At 39.5% G+C, this 20,089-nt stretch overlaps 1 protein-coding gene across 1 annotated transcript in view; it reads right to left on the bottom strand.

Annotated features, from left to right (window-relative positions):
- Nucleotides 1-18,740, bottom strand: part of polrmt (polymerase (RNA) mitochondrial (DNA directed)) — a 56,242-nt gene extending 37,502 nt beyond the window's left edge. The window contains exons 1-6 of the mRNA XM_053634501.1: nucleotides 17,418-18,740; nucleotides 16,135-16,233; nucleotides 13,874-14,631; nucleotides 13,489-13,622; nucleotides 3,620-3,806; nucleotides 771-920 (exon numbers count right to left, since the gene is read on the bottom strand). Coding sequence (XP_053490476.1) covers nucleotides 771-920; nucleotides 3,620-3,806; nucleotides 13,489-13,622; nucleotides 13,874-14,631; nucleotides 16,135-16,233; nucleotides 17,418-17,559 — 1,470 coding nt within the window. The 5' untranslated portion in view covers nucleotides 17,560-18,740. The remainder of the gene's footprint in view (nucleotides 1-770; nucleotides 921-3,619; nucleotides 3,807-13,488; nucleotides 13,623-13,873; nucleotides 14,632-16,134; nucleotides 16,234-17,417) is intronic.
- Nucleotides 18,741-20,089: the final 1,349 nt, after the last annotated feature.

Raw genomic sequence — 20,089 nt, 5'->3', positions numbered from 1 at the left:
TCTTTTATTCCACTTAAACCACAGCAATACGACAATGCAAGCGATTTTTACTTATTAAAAAATGACAAATTGTACTTTTTTTATCCATTTATCCAGCATAAAAACAAAGTTACAGCTTTACCTCTGATTGCTACACAGTGCTGACACTGGAGACTCCTTACAAAAACGTTAAATAAACTCCTCACAGAAATAGCAACAAGAACACAATTTTTAAATCCACTTATGTGGAACATCCTCCATACAAGTTCCTCTGTAAAATGTTACTATAGAAACAATAACATATTACAAAAAGTGTATTTATATAATCTGTGATTTGATTTGGAGCCAGAACTACATTGACTTTATAGAAACTGGACTTAAAAAAAAAAAAAAATTTAAATCGATATTTGTACTGATGGTTCCATTTGTTTATTATTTCCTTGTTAAATTACTTATTTTATAACTTTTACATTAAAGCTTTTCAGTGTCATTGTAAAATCTCACGTATCCTACCACATTTTTAATTAACTGTGCTCTGTTTTCATTGCTCACATAATTGTTTTTTATTATACTCACTGTCAGTGTCTCTGGGTTATAGTAAAACGTTTTATTAATATTATTAAATTGTTCGAAGGTGGCCAAACTCGCTCCTAAATGTTCACCAGTCCATTTATATTACAACCTTTACTAGTTTAAGTCTGTTAGGAGAGAGGGCTGGCGTGCAGAAGCAGGACTGGACTCCCCTGAGCCTAGTTAGTGTGCAAGTGCATGAACGAGCGGGAGCCACGTACCATCCTGGCCATGTGTTCCGTGACAGGTTTAATGGCCTCCACAGAGTCGATGGTGATGGTGTTGGCCTGTTCCATAGCCAGCTGACGCCTGAAGCGCTCCTGCAGCTCAGCAACGCTAAAGTCTAGCTTAGGATAGCTGGTTTCTTCCCTCTGAAACAAGGTAAAGAGTACAGCAAATCATTTCGCTTAGATGTCAGAATGCTCCGACTATAATCAAGAAAACTGGAACCAAATCCCACTTAACAGGGGTTTATTGTTATACTGCAACACATGGAAGTGGACCAGAGGTTAACTCAGATCATAATTAATTACACTATGTAATTTGTGTGCATAAGCTACATTTACATGCAGCCTAATAATACGCTAATAATCTCACAGATGGCTCAGTTGCAATAAAAACCTTTAAGTATAAATTTCAGTCAGAACAGAATAAAACAACTGAGGCCAGTTTGAATGGAAGTCCTTTCCAATTCAGTGAATTCATTCAGTTTGGTAAAAATCTCCATGCAAGCACAGCCCTTATGTATACTGAGCCCGTGTCATTTCATACAAAATGAATAAGCGACAAAGCTTTTTTTGACCAATCAATCTAAACAGACAGTTTAAATCGATGTATGGTAGCAACACCACTTACTCTAACAATATGACCTGCTGGGACAGTAAACAGGCCTTAGGCAATGGCTTTGATTAATACACACTGAACACGTCGATTAGATCTTAATTTACTTGTATTCAATTAAAATGAAATGAGTTTTTCAGTCATGGTCAAGCTCTGACTTTCAGGGCACACCAACAGCCTGGAAAACAGCCAACTCCAAGCTGCCCAAAGAACAAACTGCAAAACTGCTGTACATCATGGGAGAGGCTTCGCCAGTGGTGCTGAGAATACATTTTTATATCGAAAAGGTGCTTTATGGACATCTGGCGTTATAATTAAAAAGTAAAAGCTACGCTATTTGGCCAAAAGTTTGTGGACATCTGACCATTACACTCATATGCTGGCCAAACTGTTGCCACAAAGTGAAAGAATTCTGTAACATTACAATTTCCCTTCACAGGAACTAAGCAGTCCAAACCTGTTCCAGCATGACAATGCCTCATATATTAGAGATGCACCGATGTATCGGAAGATAATCGGTATCGACCGATATATATAATTACACACACACACACCTCTAGAGTACATGGAAGCCACGTGCTACAAGTTTGCAACATAAATATTAATGCTGAGTGATAAAGTTGGATGTGTTTATGAGACTGTGTGAAATAAATGTGTCACAATAGTAACATTATGTAGAAACAGGAACCTTTAGTTACAAATCCTTCATCAGCTGTGCAAACAGAATGCTTATGCCATGTTTCACTACTTTGCACTATTCCTCCTAAATATTCTCTTTGTACTGATTACAGCTCTCTGTTCATACTTTACTGATAGAGACTGCTGTTACTTACTGGCTTTTTAGTGGCCATGTATGTGTGTGGGTTCAGCCCTGCAGGAAATGTGCAGCTGAGACCTTCCTCCAAGCCCTCTATTTCTAAAGTGCACCATATCAACTCAAACACAATTCATTCTTTGAATCAAATATCTCTTCCTAATGTTTCTGACCAGAAACAGCGTGAGCGTGAAGCAGTATAGCGAGTGTGCAGAGAAACTGTTGCACATGAGAGAAAGTGTGCACTTAGCACTGGGACATGCATGCTTCAGGTCTACACTTTGCTTGCAAGTCAAGGCGCACTTCATAGCACCATTTACTCAGTTTTAATGGCCACACTCGTTGATACTGCTTTGCGCTCTATTAAAGATACTGTTAAACACCATCAAATCTTACACATAGAAATCAGCGGGAGGAGTTTATTGCTAGCAGCACACGACAGAAACCAACATAAACAGAGCTAAATAAAATGTTCCATGATGCACCTAATCGCCTAATACTGAGGCAGTTACCAGTACTACTATCAACAATTACCAAAAAAACATGTACTTGTACTCATACATGGCTTCAAAAATTGCAAGTCTACTCTAAATGGTTCAACCCTCAATTCTCCCAATGTGCTGAGAGAAGCAATGATAAATACAGCTTAATTAGGTAAAACTGTCTTATGCTCCAGTTTCTGACTTTTTCAGCACTGAAAAAAACATGTTGTAGTGCAGACGGTGCTCTCAGACACGCTTGTTACCAGTGACAGATTTGTTCCTGCTGTCTGCTACAGCAACAGGAATGCAGCGTGTGGCACGATGGACAATAAATGGGCTGAGGTGGACCACAGTAATGAATCATTGAGGAGGAAAAGCAGGGCACCGAGTCCTGATGGCAACATCTGGTTAAAAATAGCCTGTCTTGGGAGTGCTCATTCATAAAAGCCAAGGCCTGTTTAGGCACTTTTATAAACCAGGTCTGCCCTCCCAAGCGTAAGACTGCTAGTATGAAATAAATAGAAGCTGTATGACGCATCTGCTTTTCGCTGCAATTTGTCAAAGGAGAGACTGTGTGGATAATTTGCATTGTCGAGTCACGTCTGTGTGCCAACAAGTGATGTTTAAGAAGAGCATGTTTAGCATATATGGGGAGTCCTGGTGGCCCAGGGGTTAGTGTTGCTACCTCGCAGCTCCAGGGATCCTGGTTCGTTCAGGAGCTGTGGTTACTTCCTGTGTGCGTTTCTGTGCATATTCTCCGTGTGTCCGTGTGGATTTCGACTCTAAATTGTCTGCATGTGAGAATGTGTGTGTGCATGGCAAAGGCTCCGGATCCACCATGACCATTACCGGGATAAAGATTTTACTGAAGATAAATGAATGATGGATGAATGAAGATGGACGAATGGATAAGATGAGCTGTCAGAATGGGTACCTCAGTATAGAAGTTCTCCACCAGTGGTAATGAGCAGCGTGGCTGTTCAGAAGGGGTGTGTGGCTCGTAGTCGAATTGTACGGTCCGGATGGCCTTCAGCACCATGTCTCGCTCATCCTGTCTGAATACACACTGTCTGAACATGTCGTCCAAATGCAGGCCACTTTCAGCCATCTGCTGCAGACATCTACAGACATAGAGGAAATTTGAAGGTCAGCACCTTCTAAATACACTGGTCAAAGTTTAAAGCTCATTATTGCTTTGTGGCCTTGATACTTTGGCTAATATGTAGACTGTTGTTGTAACCATCTTGCTAATTTTGCAGAGTGATGCTGCTCGAGTTAGCTAAGGTTAGCTAGTTCTAGGTGTATTGTACAATCTGATATGTGTCGTACACTCACCCTTTTCCAATGCATGTAGGGAATTCTTGGCAAGACTAAATGATGAGAATGCTGTACTACAGTGCATCCAGAAAGTATTCACAGTGCTTCACTTTTTCCACATTTTGTTATGTTACAGCCTTATTCCAAAATGGATTAAATTCATTATTTTCCTCAAAATTCTACAAACAATACCCCATAATGACAACGTGAAAGAAGTTTGACTGACATCTTTGCAAATTTATTAAAAATAAAAAACAAAAAAAGCACATGTACATAAGTATTCACAGCCTTTGCCATGACACTCAAAATTGAGCTCAGGTGCATCCTGTTTAAACTGGTCATCCTTGAGATGTTACTACAACTTGATTGGAGTCCACCTGTGGTAAATTCAATTGATTGGACATGATTTGGAAAGGCACACACCTGTCTATATAAGGTCCCACAGTTAACAATGCATGTCAGAGCACAAACCAAGCCATGAAGTCCAATGAATTGTCTGTAGATCTCCGAGACAGGATTGTATCGAGGCACAGATCTGGGAAAGGGTACAGAAACATTTCTGCAGCATTGAAGGTCCCAATGAGCACAGTGGCCTCAATCATCCGTAGATGGAAGAAGTTTGGAACCACCAGGACTCTTCCTAGAGCTGGCGGCCCGGTCAAACTGAGCGATCGGGGGAGAAGAGCCTTAGTCAGGGAGGTGACCAAAAACCCGATGGTCACTCTGACAGAGCTCCAGCGTGTCTCTGTGGAGAGAGGAGAACCTTCCAGAAGAACAACCATCTCTGCAGAACTCCATCAATCAGGGCTGAATGGTAGAGTGGCCAGATGGAAGTCACTCCTCAGTAAAAGGCACATGACAGCCCGCCTGGAGTTTTCTAAAAGGCACCTGAAGGAACTGATCTGATCTGAAGATTGAACTCTTTGGCCTGAATGGCAAGTGTCATGTCTGGAGGAAACCAGGCACCAGTCATCACCTGGCAAATACCGTCCCTACAGTGAAGCATGGTGGTGGAAGCATCATGCTGTGGGGATGTTTTTCAGCGGCAGGAACTGGGAGACTAGTCAGGATCAAGGGAAAGATGAATGCAGCAATGTACAGAGACATCCTTGATGAAAACCTGCTCCAGAGTGCTCTGGACCTCAGACTGGGGTGAAGGTTCATCTTCCCAGAGGACAACGACCCTAAGCACACAGCCAAGATAACAAAGGAGTGGCTACAGGACAACTCTGTGAATGTCCTTGAGTGGCCCAGCCAGAGCCCAGACTTGAACCCGATTGAACATCTCTGGAGAGATCTGAAAATGGCTGGGCACTGACGCTCCCCATCCAACCTGATGGAGCTTGAGAGGTCCTGCAAAGAAGAATGGGAGAAACTGCCCAAAAATAGGTGTGCCAAGCTTGTAGCATCATTCTCAAAAAGACTTGAGGCTGTAATTGGTGCCAAAGGTGCTTCAACAAAGTATTGAGCAAAGCCTGTGAAAACTTATGTACATGTGCTTTTTTGTTTTTTATTTTTAATAAATATGCAAAGATTTCAAACAAACTTCTTTCACGTTGTCATTATGGGGTATTGTTTGTAGAATTTTGAGGGAAATAATTAATTTAATCCATTTTGGAACAAGGCTGTAACATAACAAAATGTGGAAAAAGTGAAGTGCTGTGAATACTTTCTGGATGCACTGTAAGAGCTAGAAGTCTGGCTTGATCTGGGTATAAGTTAGCAAGTTCACAGTGATAATGCAATATAAAGACTTATTAAAGAATTATTTGCTCTTTCCTGGGATACAAATGAGGTTTCACACATGTAAAAAAAAAAACCTTTTAACAAAAGAGACAGATGACTGCCTTTGCCAGGAGGTTAAGACTTAGCCACAGAAAAACATTTCAACAAGAAGACAAGCCAAGCATATACTTCTAGATAAACAAAGTGGTTATAGTGAAGGAAACATGGAGTGGACCAAGATCCTTATACAAATACCTGTGAACTTGTTAGACATTACAGGAAGAGAATATTATTCTCTTCAGGGAAGCGTCCCAAAATAATCATTGTATGGAGGCCAACAATTTAGCAACCACTATTTTGAATGACACTGCATGACTCAAAAGATTTTTTATTTGTTTAAAAAAAAAAAAAAAAAAAAAAAATATATATATATATATATATATATATATATATATATATATATATATATATATATATATATATATATATATATATATATAAAATAAATTATACATTGCTTATTTGCATTAAAGGTGCTAACTCTGGACAGCAGTTCTGTGTTTTGGTCTCGTGATATCATTTGGAGGAGAAAGAGCTCATCTACGACTTTACAGACTCGTACGCCTGGTCTGTTTATAGAATCTAGAGCTGTAAATGGAATAAAGAATAAATGCAGCACTGAACTACACAGCTGGACGTTCTGTTATGTTGTAGCATGTCATGTTATGCTTAAAATTAACAGTCATAAGCGTACATTAAAGTGCACCTATTATGGTTTTGAAACGTGCTTAATTTGTTTTAAAGGTCTCATACAGATTTTCATGTATCCAAGGTCAAAAAACACTTTAATGTGTTCATAATTTAAACTGTAGCATTACCTTTCCCCCCCCAGTGTCACACAAACAACTTGTTAAATGAACCGTTCTAAAGGATTCATTCTAAACTCCTCCTTTCAGAGAGCATACTCTGCTATGATTGGTCAGATGTCCCAGTCTGTTGTGATTGGTCTACCGCTGTCAGTGAGCAGCCGATGAAGACCAGAGGTGGGGGTTTTTTTTGTTACGAACCTACGTAGGTTAGTACAGGAAGTAAGTCTGGAATTACTAACTACTCATTTAAGCGGTTCCTTCTTTCGGGAGTCAATAACTCCGTTTGTCATGCACTTTGCAGACTTTTTACATTCACAAACAGCTCTATAACACACTACATGAAAGGTAAAATTTGAAAAACCATAATAGGTGCACTTTAAAGTGACCCTCAGTGATGGCGAGCAGAACATTTTGAACAAAAGTGAAATACGTTATACATCACTGACTTCCAGTTTATGCAGATTTATTCGAGTAGCATGAGGATGAAAAGCGTGCAGTGGACAATTTGAATCTTTCCCTTATTCTTTGTGACAGGCACTCGTGCTCGACGCTCTTGCAAAACCTTGGGCTCTTGAATTCCAAATCGTGCCTTAATGTGACAATCCTGACAGCAAAGGTAATGGCGAGTCATGGCATCAGAATATCAAATATTTGCACTGACGCCAAGAGTCTTGGGACAGAACGCTGTTCTCATATGATAGGCCACCGCCATATGGTCAAGAAAATGCACGGGTATTGTTGAAATGAAAAGGACCCGAGGGCTCGACGTCTGATGGGAGCGGACTGCTTGATGTGGCCGCAGGCAGAATTCTTAATGATACGACTTAGTAGGAGGAATCTAGACTGGAGTTATATGCAATTTGCCCACAGGAGAATAAAGGACAGAGTTTAGCATCGGCTGGATTATAAATATGGATATCTTATACAGGAAGAAGACAGAGGGGATGGAGCTTTTGAAGATTCAGAGTCCTTTTCCTGCTATTCCATTTTTAACAGATGTTTGTGAAGATTTGTGCTCATGCAGGTCATAGAGAATTGACTAGTAGTAGCAAATGAATGCATATAACTGACCAAGTGACAACTGTCCAGTTACGATGAGTCTATGCCAACTGTAGCCTCAGATTACTGTTCTTGGCTGACAGGAATGGAACTTGATGTGGTCTTCTGCTTTTGTAGCCCATATACCTCAAGGTCTTGCATGTTGTGCATTCTGAGATGCTTTTCTGCTCATCATGGTTGTAAAGAGTGGTTAATTGAGTAACCACAGCCCTCCTGTCAGCTCCAATCAGTCTGACCATTCTCCTCACACCTCCTTACAATTGTCTGGCCATTCTCCTCACACTTCTCTCATCGACATATCATATTTAGTTTTGAAAAAAACGTTTAAAAAAAAAAAGAAAAAGTTTTTAAAGCCTTTAACGTTTACGAAAATACACTGGTGTTATCCAGAGTGCTCATAAAAGTCCACAATGTACTGCAACAGGTTCATGACCAAATTATGTATCCTAGTGGGCACAGAATACCCATAATGCCGACTGTAGGGGAAAAAATAGGTTTTAACGCCGATTTTAGCATCCCATCATCCAAATATAACTCATCTGAAGTTGCTCAGTGTTCTAAAACTATCGACGACACCTGAGTGCATTGGGATATATATTGTAATTAATAATACATCATATCATCATCTGTTATCTGGCCTTTAAAGATTCACACATGAGTCTCACCTACATATGAGGTAATGAAAAACCTTAAGGAACAAGACACTGGACACTTTCTTTGAGGACATATTCAGGGCAGAGAAGACAAAGAGGACACTGAGAAGCCATGTGAAGCTGGATCAAGCCAGTAATCTATTTACAATGCCATCGTAATCTATACAAAGGGAGATGCTGGGCCTTGCAGAGGCACGTTTCACAATCCTGCAATGCAAAGTCTCGTTCCAGCCGGAACAGAGCACGCACTCCCTCTTGTGGGCTTTAAGTGAAGGGTTGGAGCAGACACAGGGAGGGGCTGGTCATAAAAAGCTGATCGACCGTCCCGTCTGCATGTCACTCAGTAACAATCACAATCACATCGCCGACTCCTTGGCCTTTCATACACAAACTTGTTATGATGCTCACATGGTTATCAACTTTCCTCCATGGCCTAATCAACATGACTCCTTTGATAAATTTCTTTGTTCACCTGCAAGGCCATTTTAAACAAAAACAGAGCCGACCAGAACCACAAACAGTTACTATGAGCGTCAGGCCGTGCCATTTTGGAACATCGAGTGTGTCATTTTCATTTAGTGAATGGCTGAAACACATTGCCTCAGTCTGTGGGAGGTGTTGCTTTTGTGTACTGAGGAATCATGATGACACAAGACAGGTAGCAGACTGGCAGTGCAGGAATGCCAGTTGAGGAAAGGTGTTAAAAAAAAATTTCAAAGGAGAATGAGAAATGCATGGATGAGTGGAGTAGGTGACAAGAGACTGAGCTGGGAGGAATACTGAAGTAAAGGGAGATGAGCTGAGCTGCAGGAGGACAATGTCATTACTATTGCGTTACAGAGATCGATTGGCTATGCAGCGCCACCTGCCCCATACACCCCCCTCCTGTCATTGGACTGAATGCCAACAGTCACCTTCACATCTTCTGAGCAGAATGAGTGCTGCTCTGTCCATCAAAAGTCTGTTTTTTTTATTACAGTGGTGGAAATCACAACATACTTTATCAAAGTCATTATATTTATTACTTTTAACAAGTTCTTATAGTTATTATCCTGTTTGACTGGTCACTTTAATTGAAGGGGTTTAATCCAAACCTCAATAACTCCAAAAACAAACAATCTATAAACGTATCTATGTCACTTGAACCTACAAGATGTTACATCAGTGGAAAGAAATAATGGCTCCAATAAATAGGCAAAATATTATTGTACACACACACACAAAAATTAGGTTAGTATTTATGTAGTTGGATTACGTTCATTAATCTTTACCGAGACAGACTGTGAAATTTAGTTTACGGTTAAAGTGTGCCCTGGCTATAAAACAGTTGAGAATCCCTGCCTTAGGGCATGTTTGATATGTGACAACAACAGTAAGAAACAGCAAGGGAAAACTTCAGTGTGATGCTACTTAATAATAAGCAAAATATGAATCATATTTTCTACTGACCAGACAGATCTTGACAGATCTTGTTAACTTGATTTCTATTGGCTCATAGTATCAAAGCTCATGGATTCACGCATCAAAATCCACCGAGATAAAGTTTAAGTGGAAATAACAGCAACCAAATGCCTTTCACATCACATGTCCTTTCCTCTTCAATGAACTGGCTTTTTGTAGTGCAAATTTGACTTGGGTTTGGTCTGACAGCTAAAAAAGCGGAAAAGTGTCATTTTCATGTTGCTCGTACAGTGCTGTGAAAAAGTATTTCCTCATCTTCAAACAAATAAAAACATAAAACAAAGCCAACAAGAGTAAACAAACAATACAGTTTTTATGTTTTATTGAAGCAAAAAAAAGTTATCCAACACCTATCACCCATGCAAAAAAAAAAAAAATTGCCCCCTTGAATTTAAAATCTGTTTGTGCCACCTGTAGCAGCAATAACTGCAAACAAATGCTTCCGATAACTGGAGATCAGTCTTTCACTTACTTCTAGGACTTACTCCTACGCTTTGGATCATTGTCTTGCTGCAAAATCCAGTTGTTTTTGAGTTTCAACTTACAGACCGAAGACTGGACATTCTCCTTTAGGATTTTCTGGTAGAGAGCAGAATTCATATTTCCCCTCAACTGCTGCAAATTTCCCAGGCCCTGAAGCAGCAAAGCATCCCCACACCATCACACTACCACCACCATTCTTGACCGTAGGTATGATGTTCTTTTTGTGGAATTCAGTGTTTAGTTTACGGCAGATGTAACAGGACTCCTGTCTCCAAACAGTTCCACTTTCGACTCATTAATCCACAGAACATTCTCCCAAAAGGTTTGAGGCTCATCAAGGTGTGTTTTGGCACAATTCAGATGAGCCTTAATGTTCTTCTGGGTTAGCAGAGGTTTTCACCTCGCCACTCTTCCATGGATGCCATTTTTGCCCAGAGTCTGTCTGATAGTGGAGTCATGAACAGTGACCTTTATTGATGCAAGAGAGGCCTGTAGGTCCTTTGATGTTGTCCTTGGCTATTATGTGATTTGCTGGATGAGTAGTTGAAATGCTCTTGGAGAAATTTTAGAAGGTCAGCCACTTCTGAGAAGGTTCACTACTGTGCAGAGTTTTTCCATTTGGAGATAATGGCTCTCACTGTGGTTCTTTGGAGTCCCAGAGCCTTTGAAATAGCTTTGTAACCCTTCCCAGACTACTGTATTTCAATCACCTTCTTCCTCATCATTTCTGGAATTTCTTTCAACTTTGGCATAGTGTGTTACTGGGTAAGACCTTTTAACCAAATTCATGCTGCTGAAAAAGTTCTATTTAAGTGTTGATTTGATTGAACAGGGTTTGCAGTAATCAGGCCTGGTTGTGTCTAGTCCAGCTGAACCCCATTATGAATGCAGTTTCATAGATTTGGTGAATTAGTAACTACGGGAGCAAATACATTTTCACACAGGCCCAGTTGGTATTGGATAACTTTTTTTTTGCTTCAATAAATAAAATTCTCATGTAAAAACTGTATTTTGTGTTTACTCAGGTTGCCTTTGTTTTATCGTAGATTTTGTTTTCATTTCTGAAACAATTTAGTAAGAGATGTACACAAAAACAGAAGAAATCAAATACTTTTCACACTAGAGCACTGTATATAGCAGTAGGATGAGGTCATCATTTGCAAATGCTACACCTAAACTGTAGAGCTTGCTGTTTGTTACTAACTCGGCTTTTTCCCCGCATGTGATTTTTAATAAAACTGCTCGAGTGACTATTTCTGCGTATTCAAGTTCATTTCTGAGAATGACTTACTAAAAGATTTTATACATTTTAAATACCACATATTAGTCTGGGGGGAAGATAAATGCCTCATTTGACTTCTGAACAAGGATCATTGCGAAATGCAACACTGTTTAAGACCGACCTGTAGCTAGTGGCTTTGACATAAACTCATTCTGTCCAACAAATACCCAACCACCCAGGCTTGGAGAGGAGAGCAGAGTATAAAACAAACCATAGTCCAGAATGAAAAGACATACACCCTGAGCACATGCTCTCCTGATCCATAACGACAATTGCCATTTCTATTTTTGGGCATTGTCAGGGTCTGCTCAACATCGTCTGTCAAACACCTTCATGCCTGATCAACTCACTGTTACAGCTTGCTAGAATGTTGGGGGGAAAATGCTTACACACCCATGCAGTGAGGATTCTCTCAGGAGAAACAGATCACTAAAGTGGAAGGATAAATTTATTTTTGTCTACATTACACGATTTTACAAACTTTGGGAATACGCAAAAGAGAAACACTGACCCCTGGAGGGCATCACCATAGGCACAAAACACTTCATGAAATATATTTATGTGACAGGACTTGAAATCTAAAACAGCATTTTCCCTACTGGGGAAAACACCTCAACATTAACAGAGTTATTTCTTCATCTGGATCCAAAGCAGATCATTAACAAGCTGGTGTTTTTCCATAAAGAATGAATTATTGAAACTTTGTGAAATAATTATTACACCACAGCACAGTTCTGCTGATTTCTTGCTTCTGATAGGTCAAAAGCTATTCATTTATCTGTAACAGCGGGTCTGACTGTAGTTGAATCGACAAGGTTTTTATTAATGCACTCATTCTAATAAGTAACAGCTTATGCAGGGATGTCTGAGAAAAACAGTGGGGAAAAACAGAGGCTGGTGAAGGAACAACCATTTACAGCAGAAATACTGTAATAACAGACATGAATGTGTTTTAAATATAACTATAAATGGATTAAACGTATCATTAATAATCAGTAATAAAGGAACAATTACTTTACTTTACTTACATACTGATGGCAAATGACTGTGGTATAAGTAAGGGATAATCCATGGCTAAGTGTGAATTACACGGTTTTAATGCACAACGTGGAGGCAAAGAACCACCCGAAGCGAAGAGGTGCATTAAAATCATGTAACGCACACCTAGAAGTGGATTATCCTTCTTATACCATGGACACTTGACAGCTTGAAAGTTAAAAGGATAAAAATAATGGTTCATTTTCATTAGTTATTTTATATACAGGCCATTAGATCTATAATTCTGCCCGCTCTAAATCATACACAGAGATAAAGTAGTCCGATGAGATTACATTTATTAGAAGGAATTATAATAAATAGTTACGAGAGAGAGCGAGAGAGAGAGATGTGCGTGTGAATTACCTGTGTCTGTGCCGTGTCTTTATTAACAATGAAGCTGTGAGTTTAACTACTGTATGCAACTGTAACTGTATGTTACTATGGTTATAGTCGTTTCGAGGCAGCGCATTCATTTAGAACAGTGATTAAACTGTCTGGAACTACCTGCGCATTCAATTGTTTGAATGCACACGTTCAATCACATCAGAATCGAGTATTCAGACAGACCATGGTGTAACAGGAATAAAACACCACAGGACAGACTGTTATAAGAAAATAATCAGTCTTAAAGTGGTAACGGTTCACTTCAGGTCAGGTTGCATCCCACCGCCCTGTCATTGGTTATTCTCCTATAACATCATGCCCGGTCACGTTTAATTCCTTATCTAAAATGTTACAAATCAAATGACCTTTTTCATTAAAAGAATTGTTATATTAAACTAATTGCTAATGAGTCTGATCAACACATGAACTGCTATTCATGACTTTTTATAAATTTGCTATCGACATCATTCCTGTTCAAACATAGCAGGAAGTAGTAGTTTAGAAAATCTGGCTCAGGCCGGAGGATGTTTACCTGTTAATGGTGCGTGAAGAGGTGTCGGGATTGCGGCCCATGCACTCCAGCGCAGCAGAGTATGACGCCAAGTTGGGCTTCAGGCCTGCCTCTTCCACCATAGTGAATAAGCGACCAATGTGATTCACAGATCCCTACAAAATGCGCAATAGAATATCTGATTGCCAAAGGTTCCAATAGACAACTTCTGCGTTGTCAACAAAGCATGTGACATTTCTGGTGAATCAAGGCATTCATTTATAGATTACAAGACTACAGCGCATCCTTGTGTTTGTTCTAACATAACAAGCTCTGACTGTTACATGTAATAATACATAACATACTGCAGCTCTATATAAATGCTCAAACAATGAGTTTGCAGTAGTCGCTTAGGGTTTGCACTCACTTTCTTGGCCCACAACCTCATCATGATGTTGTAAGCGCTGATGGAGAGCGCTTTGCGTTTGCTTAGGTGCCGGTGGTGAAAGAACAGGGAGCGCTGTGCTCGCTCCACATCCCCCGTAAAAACACACACCTCCAGGTGGCAGCGCAAGTTTAGCTGCGCATCACCATAACGGTTCCCATCTTTATCTTCTAGGAGTTTCTCGGCGTTGGTCGGACTCCACTCACCAATCATTTCTTCGAGCTCTTCGACTTCAGCCAGCTCTGCAGTTCTGGAAAGTTTTTCAGGATCCGCTTTCATTGTGGTTGCACTTTTACAGTGTTTAGACACCTTTGGTTGTAAGTGTTTGGACTGAGGTGTTGGAGCCGTTGTGGACTCAGGTTCAGGTTGTTTGCACCTTTTGGCAATAGAGATTGTTTTCATGGACGTTCCAGGAGCCATCAGATTTCCTTTACTGCTTTTTGGTGCTGCTCCTGTTTTGTCGCGGAGTTTCTGCTGCAGAGATGACTGCTTTTTAGTTTTGTTTGACTTCTCAAGCTTGAGTTTCTCAATCCAGCGGCTCGCGTGTGCTTTGGAGGGCGGGTTATCTGAACTGGTACCTTTTTTAGTGGACTGAACAGCTTTACTAGTTTCTGCATCTGTCTTTTGACTCTTCACTGGAGCGTCTCTTTTTTCTCCCTTTGGCACTTTGACAAATTCAACCTTCAAATGTTTTACATGTAAAACGTCAGACTGCAACTGCTGCATCCGAGCCTCGAGAACTGCAGTTGAAAACAATCAACAATACAGTTATTCCAAAGAAGATCAATAACTGCACCCATACGGCTATAAACACCTCCTTTCAAAATATTAATTGAACAGGTAAATAAGTTTCATTTATAAACAATGATACACTTTTTATTTATTTGAAAGTCATAAGACCAGCAGAAAGCTAGTGCTATGTAGCAAAATCATAATTAATAAATGAAAAAAAATATTCATTACTTCTATAATGTTGCATTTCAAATTGACAGCATAAAAAAGTATAAGGCTAGATTATATTACATACCCTGAATCTTTTAACTCTGTTAATTTTTTTTTTTTAATATTGATATTAAAAATTACTCTCTAGTATAGGATGAAAAAGCCTTAATAGACTGGTAAAAAGAATATATTCATTAGTTTTGCACTGGATGTACAAGGCTAATGCTGGCAACAAGTACTGTAACTCATCAGCCTTAGATACTCTAGCTGCCCACTAGCTTCAGGATCTGATTTGCTCCCTGCATGTCCATACTCTGATTTTCTAGGAGAAAACAATTTGTACACTGTACTTCATTGAAAAAAAAAATATATTAATGAGAAAAACAGTTAAGTAAATTATATAATCTCTTGCATTTGCTGATAGGCTATGGGAAAAGGTCTGTGGTTGATCATGTGCCAGATCAGTCAAACTGCCTCCATTTGGGAAAGTAAGGCTTTCATTGCCATATTTATTGACACAGTGTACTGTACTGTACCAGACCCTCCAGCAAATGCTAGGAAAAAATCTATTTTCCTAAATACCTGTACACAACCCAGTTTTCTCAAACTTGTTTCAAATTATGTTATTAAACAGTATAATCCCATCTTCCATCCATCCATTTTCCACACCACTTATCCTACACAGGGTCACGGGGAGCCTGGAGCCTATCCCAGGGAATTCGGGGCACAAGGCTGGGGACACCTTGGACAGGGTGCAAACTACACAATCGCGCACACACTAACAAACCCATTCACACACTACAGACAGTTTGGAAATGAATAAGACGCACGTCTCTGGACTAGAGGAGGAAACCAGAGTACCCAGAGGAAAACCCCTGAAGCATGGGGAGAACATGAAAACTCTGCACACTCAGGGTAGAGGTGGGAAGTAATCTCATCTTTAAATAAATCATTTTGTGAAACAGCCCGTATTTATATATTTAAATTTAAAGTGCAACCATATCATCTTAATAAACCCAGCCTCTTGATGTGCTGCTTGGAATGAAACCAAACTATAAAAAATTAGGTTCAGCTACGCAGTAAAGGTTTGTTCATGTTTACAGATTACAGTAAGTCACACTGTGTTCTGAAACTCTTGTCAAGAATGTGTGACTTTACAAATGGTGCATATATTAGCAAAAAAAATTCTGACTCCAATTACTACGTTTACAGTAGTTAAAGATGGATTTGTCGATCTTATACCATCAGATCTACACTTTTGAATATTAAGGACACACGACCAAGAGAGGTGAGAATAATACCGTCCAACAAATGAGACTGTTCCCACACTCGTCTTTTCCCATCTTCCCTCTTTGGAATAGCGGAGTAGTGCCTTTGGTGTAGTGTTGTCCATGGGTTAGCTGAGAAAACAGAGACAATTAAGATCAATTAAATGACAAGAAGGTCAAAAATAGAGAGAATAAGGTGTGACGAGGTATCAGGAGTCCAGCCGAAGGGACGTTTCAGCCATAATGGATTTTGGTGGTATTTAACTATTGAGCCAAATCCAATTAAGGATTGAAATCATGAGAATTTCTCAATGGACTGCAACTGGGAGTTTTTTCAGCATGGCTGTTTCCACATACAACTTGTTATCCAAGTTCTACCCTGTCAAACAATGAAAAGGGACCATGTTAGCACCACAGCTAATCAGATATCATTTGGGGGGTGGATTATTCTGAGTATATCTAAGATACAGACATGGTATTGGACAGTAGTGGTCCTGCTCCATTGATGGTTGTGGTAGAAAGGTGTATAGCAACAGATCGCTGCTGGATCTGTAATGGTTTTAATGGGAATTGTCTCTACTGGTAATTTGTTGCTTCTATTTGTGACATGTTATATCTACTGGATACCATTAAGGACTGGTAATGGTTTTAATGGTTAGCTGATGATTTTTGATGGTATTTGTAGTGGGGAAACCATTATAATTTCTGTGATGGTTTCTTTTTTGTTTCCGCACAGGGATGGGCTAAAGTCAGTAATTGTATAGCAATAAAGTGCACCTATTTGGTGGGTTTGCATGCCAATTCTGCCAATAATTGCAAACATGGCAGCTGCAGCCAGTAAACATTCTGCTCGATTACACCGAGTGTACACAAACTCAACTACCATGGTGCCCTGATACATATAGCTTTATTTTTTCTTAAATTAAAACAAGGATACAAATTATGTGAGTATAGCTACAACGCTAGCATAGTTAATAACTTGGTAACACATTCTGATGAATATAATAATTGGGTAAATCTAATTGTTGGCCATGTAAATATGGGTTAAATCCCAATTCGTTTACATTTTCACATACAGTGTCCTACATAGCGTGTGCATGTCACTATTTAATGCCCTGTGTAGTGCTTTTATAACGTGACTACGAAGCCATTTGGGACTGAAGGGCAGCCAGGCTAAATGTAATAAACTTAAGCTAAGACTTATCATTTCCCACCTGGAAGAACAATATACAGTAACCAGCACGTGTCATACTTCTACCGTCAACTACTATTATGAATCTGGTTGCAAGATCATATTTAATAGTCACGTTCATTACCTCTCGTTCCTCTCTCGCTGTTATTCCGGAGTCTGAGGCAGTTTTGACAGTGGTTGCTATTTAATGTAAATCGAGCACTTCTTTCAAACATGAATCTACCGCTCAAGTATTTCGGAAAAGCACACAGTCTTAAAAGGGACATTTCGGCATGTTCAAGAGTTCACAACAGCCGCATTACTCTCTCAGCAGGCGGCCATTTTGATTCAGACTCGATCAGAAGAGCGATGGTTGGCGTTCAGGACAGCGAGATGAGCACAGACATATCGAGTTCCAGCCTTTGCTATGCTGTAGTGATAGTTACAACTAATATGAGAGGCTATATGGTGCTCTAGCTGAGAAATATCCATTATTAAGAATCAATTTGCATATACATTTGAATTGTTCGTTAACTGTTTAATCTTCTAGAAATAAAACTTGTGGTTTACCTGTATACCTGTAGGTGGCAGTCTTCCCTAGTATTCCTTTATAGGTTTGCCCAACCTTAGAAATTCAAAGGCAGTTGGTTGTTTGACATATATTAAACTTTCCTCAGGTCAAACAAAGAAGCTAAAATCACACATTTATACACTGCTTATGAATATAGAGTAGTAATTAAAGTGAACGAACATGCTAGTTAAAAAATATAATAAAATGGCCAGTGACCACATTTTAAAGACCCCACATTCTAGTGACTGACTCTCTGGGAAATAATTCCTGTAGTGTTTTTAGTAGAAATGAAAGGTCGGCTGTGGCTCAGGTGGTAGAGTGAGTAGTAATCGTAGGATTGGTGGTTTTATTCCCAGCTCACATGCCGAAGTGTCCTTGGGCAATACACTGAACCCCAAGTTGCTCCCGATGGCAAAGTGGCACATTGCATGGTGTGTGTGTGCGTGGGTGAATGAGAAACAGTCTAAAGCATTTTGTAGAACCGCTATGGTTAAAAGGTCATAAGTGCAGACCATGTACTATTTAAAAAAAAAAAAAAAAATTTACAGCTCATTACTGCAAATTGGTGCACAATCCACACAATGCTAGCAAATCAATATACGAACAGATAATAATACAAAAATATATATCATACATGACATTTAATTATGATGATGATACCGTATTGAAGAGTGGAAAAGAGCACATAGATTCTTTTTAATTATACACCCAGCAATGCTTTTATGAATCACCATGTGCAAGAGGCACTCTGCATATGTCTAAAAAGAGGAGTGGGCTTGTGCATCACACTACAGTTTATTAAAGTCAAGAGCTAAAGTCAAAACCATGCATCTAATCTAGATCACTGTGATTTGATGCACACAAGGGGAGTAAACCTTTTATCCTCTAAAAAAAAGTGTTAGCAAGTTGTTGTGTTCTTCATGTTCACTTAAGAAGAACCCTTTATTTGTCACATATACATTACAGCAGAGTGAAAGTCTTTTTTAACATATTCCCATCTTGTTAGGAAGCTCAATTTGAACATTGGTGTGTAGAGGATTGATTTCTGTCATTTCTTTCACAGGTTTAGTAAATGATTCCTCACATAACAACTAAGTCACTTTATCCACTTACACATGTTACACAGGAACAGTGAGAACCATCACACATCACAAGAAGACAACAGCATGGCTCAATACACCACCACAAACATTCCAAACACTCAGTTCCAAACAGGAAACAGACAGCCAGCCTGAACTTTAAACAAAGAACTATGCCTACCAACTAAGCATGCTGGGAAGTATTCAAATTAGCAAATCCTTCACAGTGACGGCAGAGGTCTTACTTGTAAGGTTTACTTTGTTAGTAGTACAAAACATTTGGAAATGATAGTCATGATGATTGATTGAAAGGGCCATATTTTGTATTTGTTTATACTGGGATGGATTCTGAGCTGGTTTCTGGTTGGCCAATGGGACAAGTTTCTGCAACCATAAATAATTTCACTGATGGTTTTGATATACAAATTTATGTCTGTCCGTATGTTGATCAGATATGATTGGCTCTGAACCATCATGTGAAATGAAATATAAATCTATGACTATTAAAATATGAAATAAGGAACTTTGAGGGTGTTGGGCTTCAACTTTCTATTAAACATTATGATTTTTCACGGGCTTTTCAACAGAACATTATATTTAAGAAGCATGTGAAAACACGCTCTAAGACTAGTGTGAAATATAGTCTCAACACAACTGTTAAGCATACCTCACACTGTGACAGCTCACACAGTCAGTAATAGTGGTCAGCAAGTGATATGTGTGTATGTGTATCTGTATGTGTGTGTGTGTAAGATTGTAGGTGGCAATCCGAGGGTGTTTGGTGTCACAGTTCATGAGCTTGCCTCCTTTTCGTTTTTGATGTTTTCTGGCCCTTGTCGGCGTCTGCCACTTCGCGCTGGTGTGACAGTCATTGCCCGGGGAGAGACTGTCAACAAAAGAAGAGAAGACAGGCATTCAATCCTGTAATAATAGATCGACCAAAGCAGGTCCACCATTCTCATGGACTTTGATCACAGGACCTGCATGCACACCTATGTGGGAACTATTTATTTGTTTTGCAGATTTGAAGACTTTCAGTTGGACAGATGAGACTTTGTGCATGGTTCTTGTTAGATAATGCTTTTGACATCTGTGACCCCCAGGAAAGGGAAAAAAAGAGCTTGGAATACTGAAGTAGCTCTTCACAGTGACTTGAAATCTGTCTAG

This window comes from Ictalurus furcatus, chromosome 10 (genome assembly GCF_023375685.1).
Source record: "Ictalurus furcatus strain D&B chromosome 10, Billie_1.0, whole genome shotgun sequence".
Taxonomy (NCBI): domain Eukaryota; kingdom Metazoa; phylum Chordata; class Actinopteri; order Siluriformes; family Ictaluridae; genus Ictalurus; species Ictalurus furcatus.
Note: the sequence above shows the minus strand (reverse complement) of the source record. Positions and strands in the feature narration are given on the sequence as shown.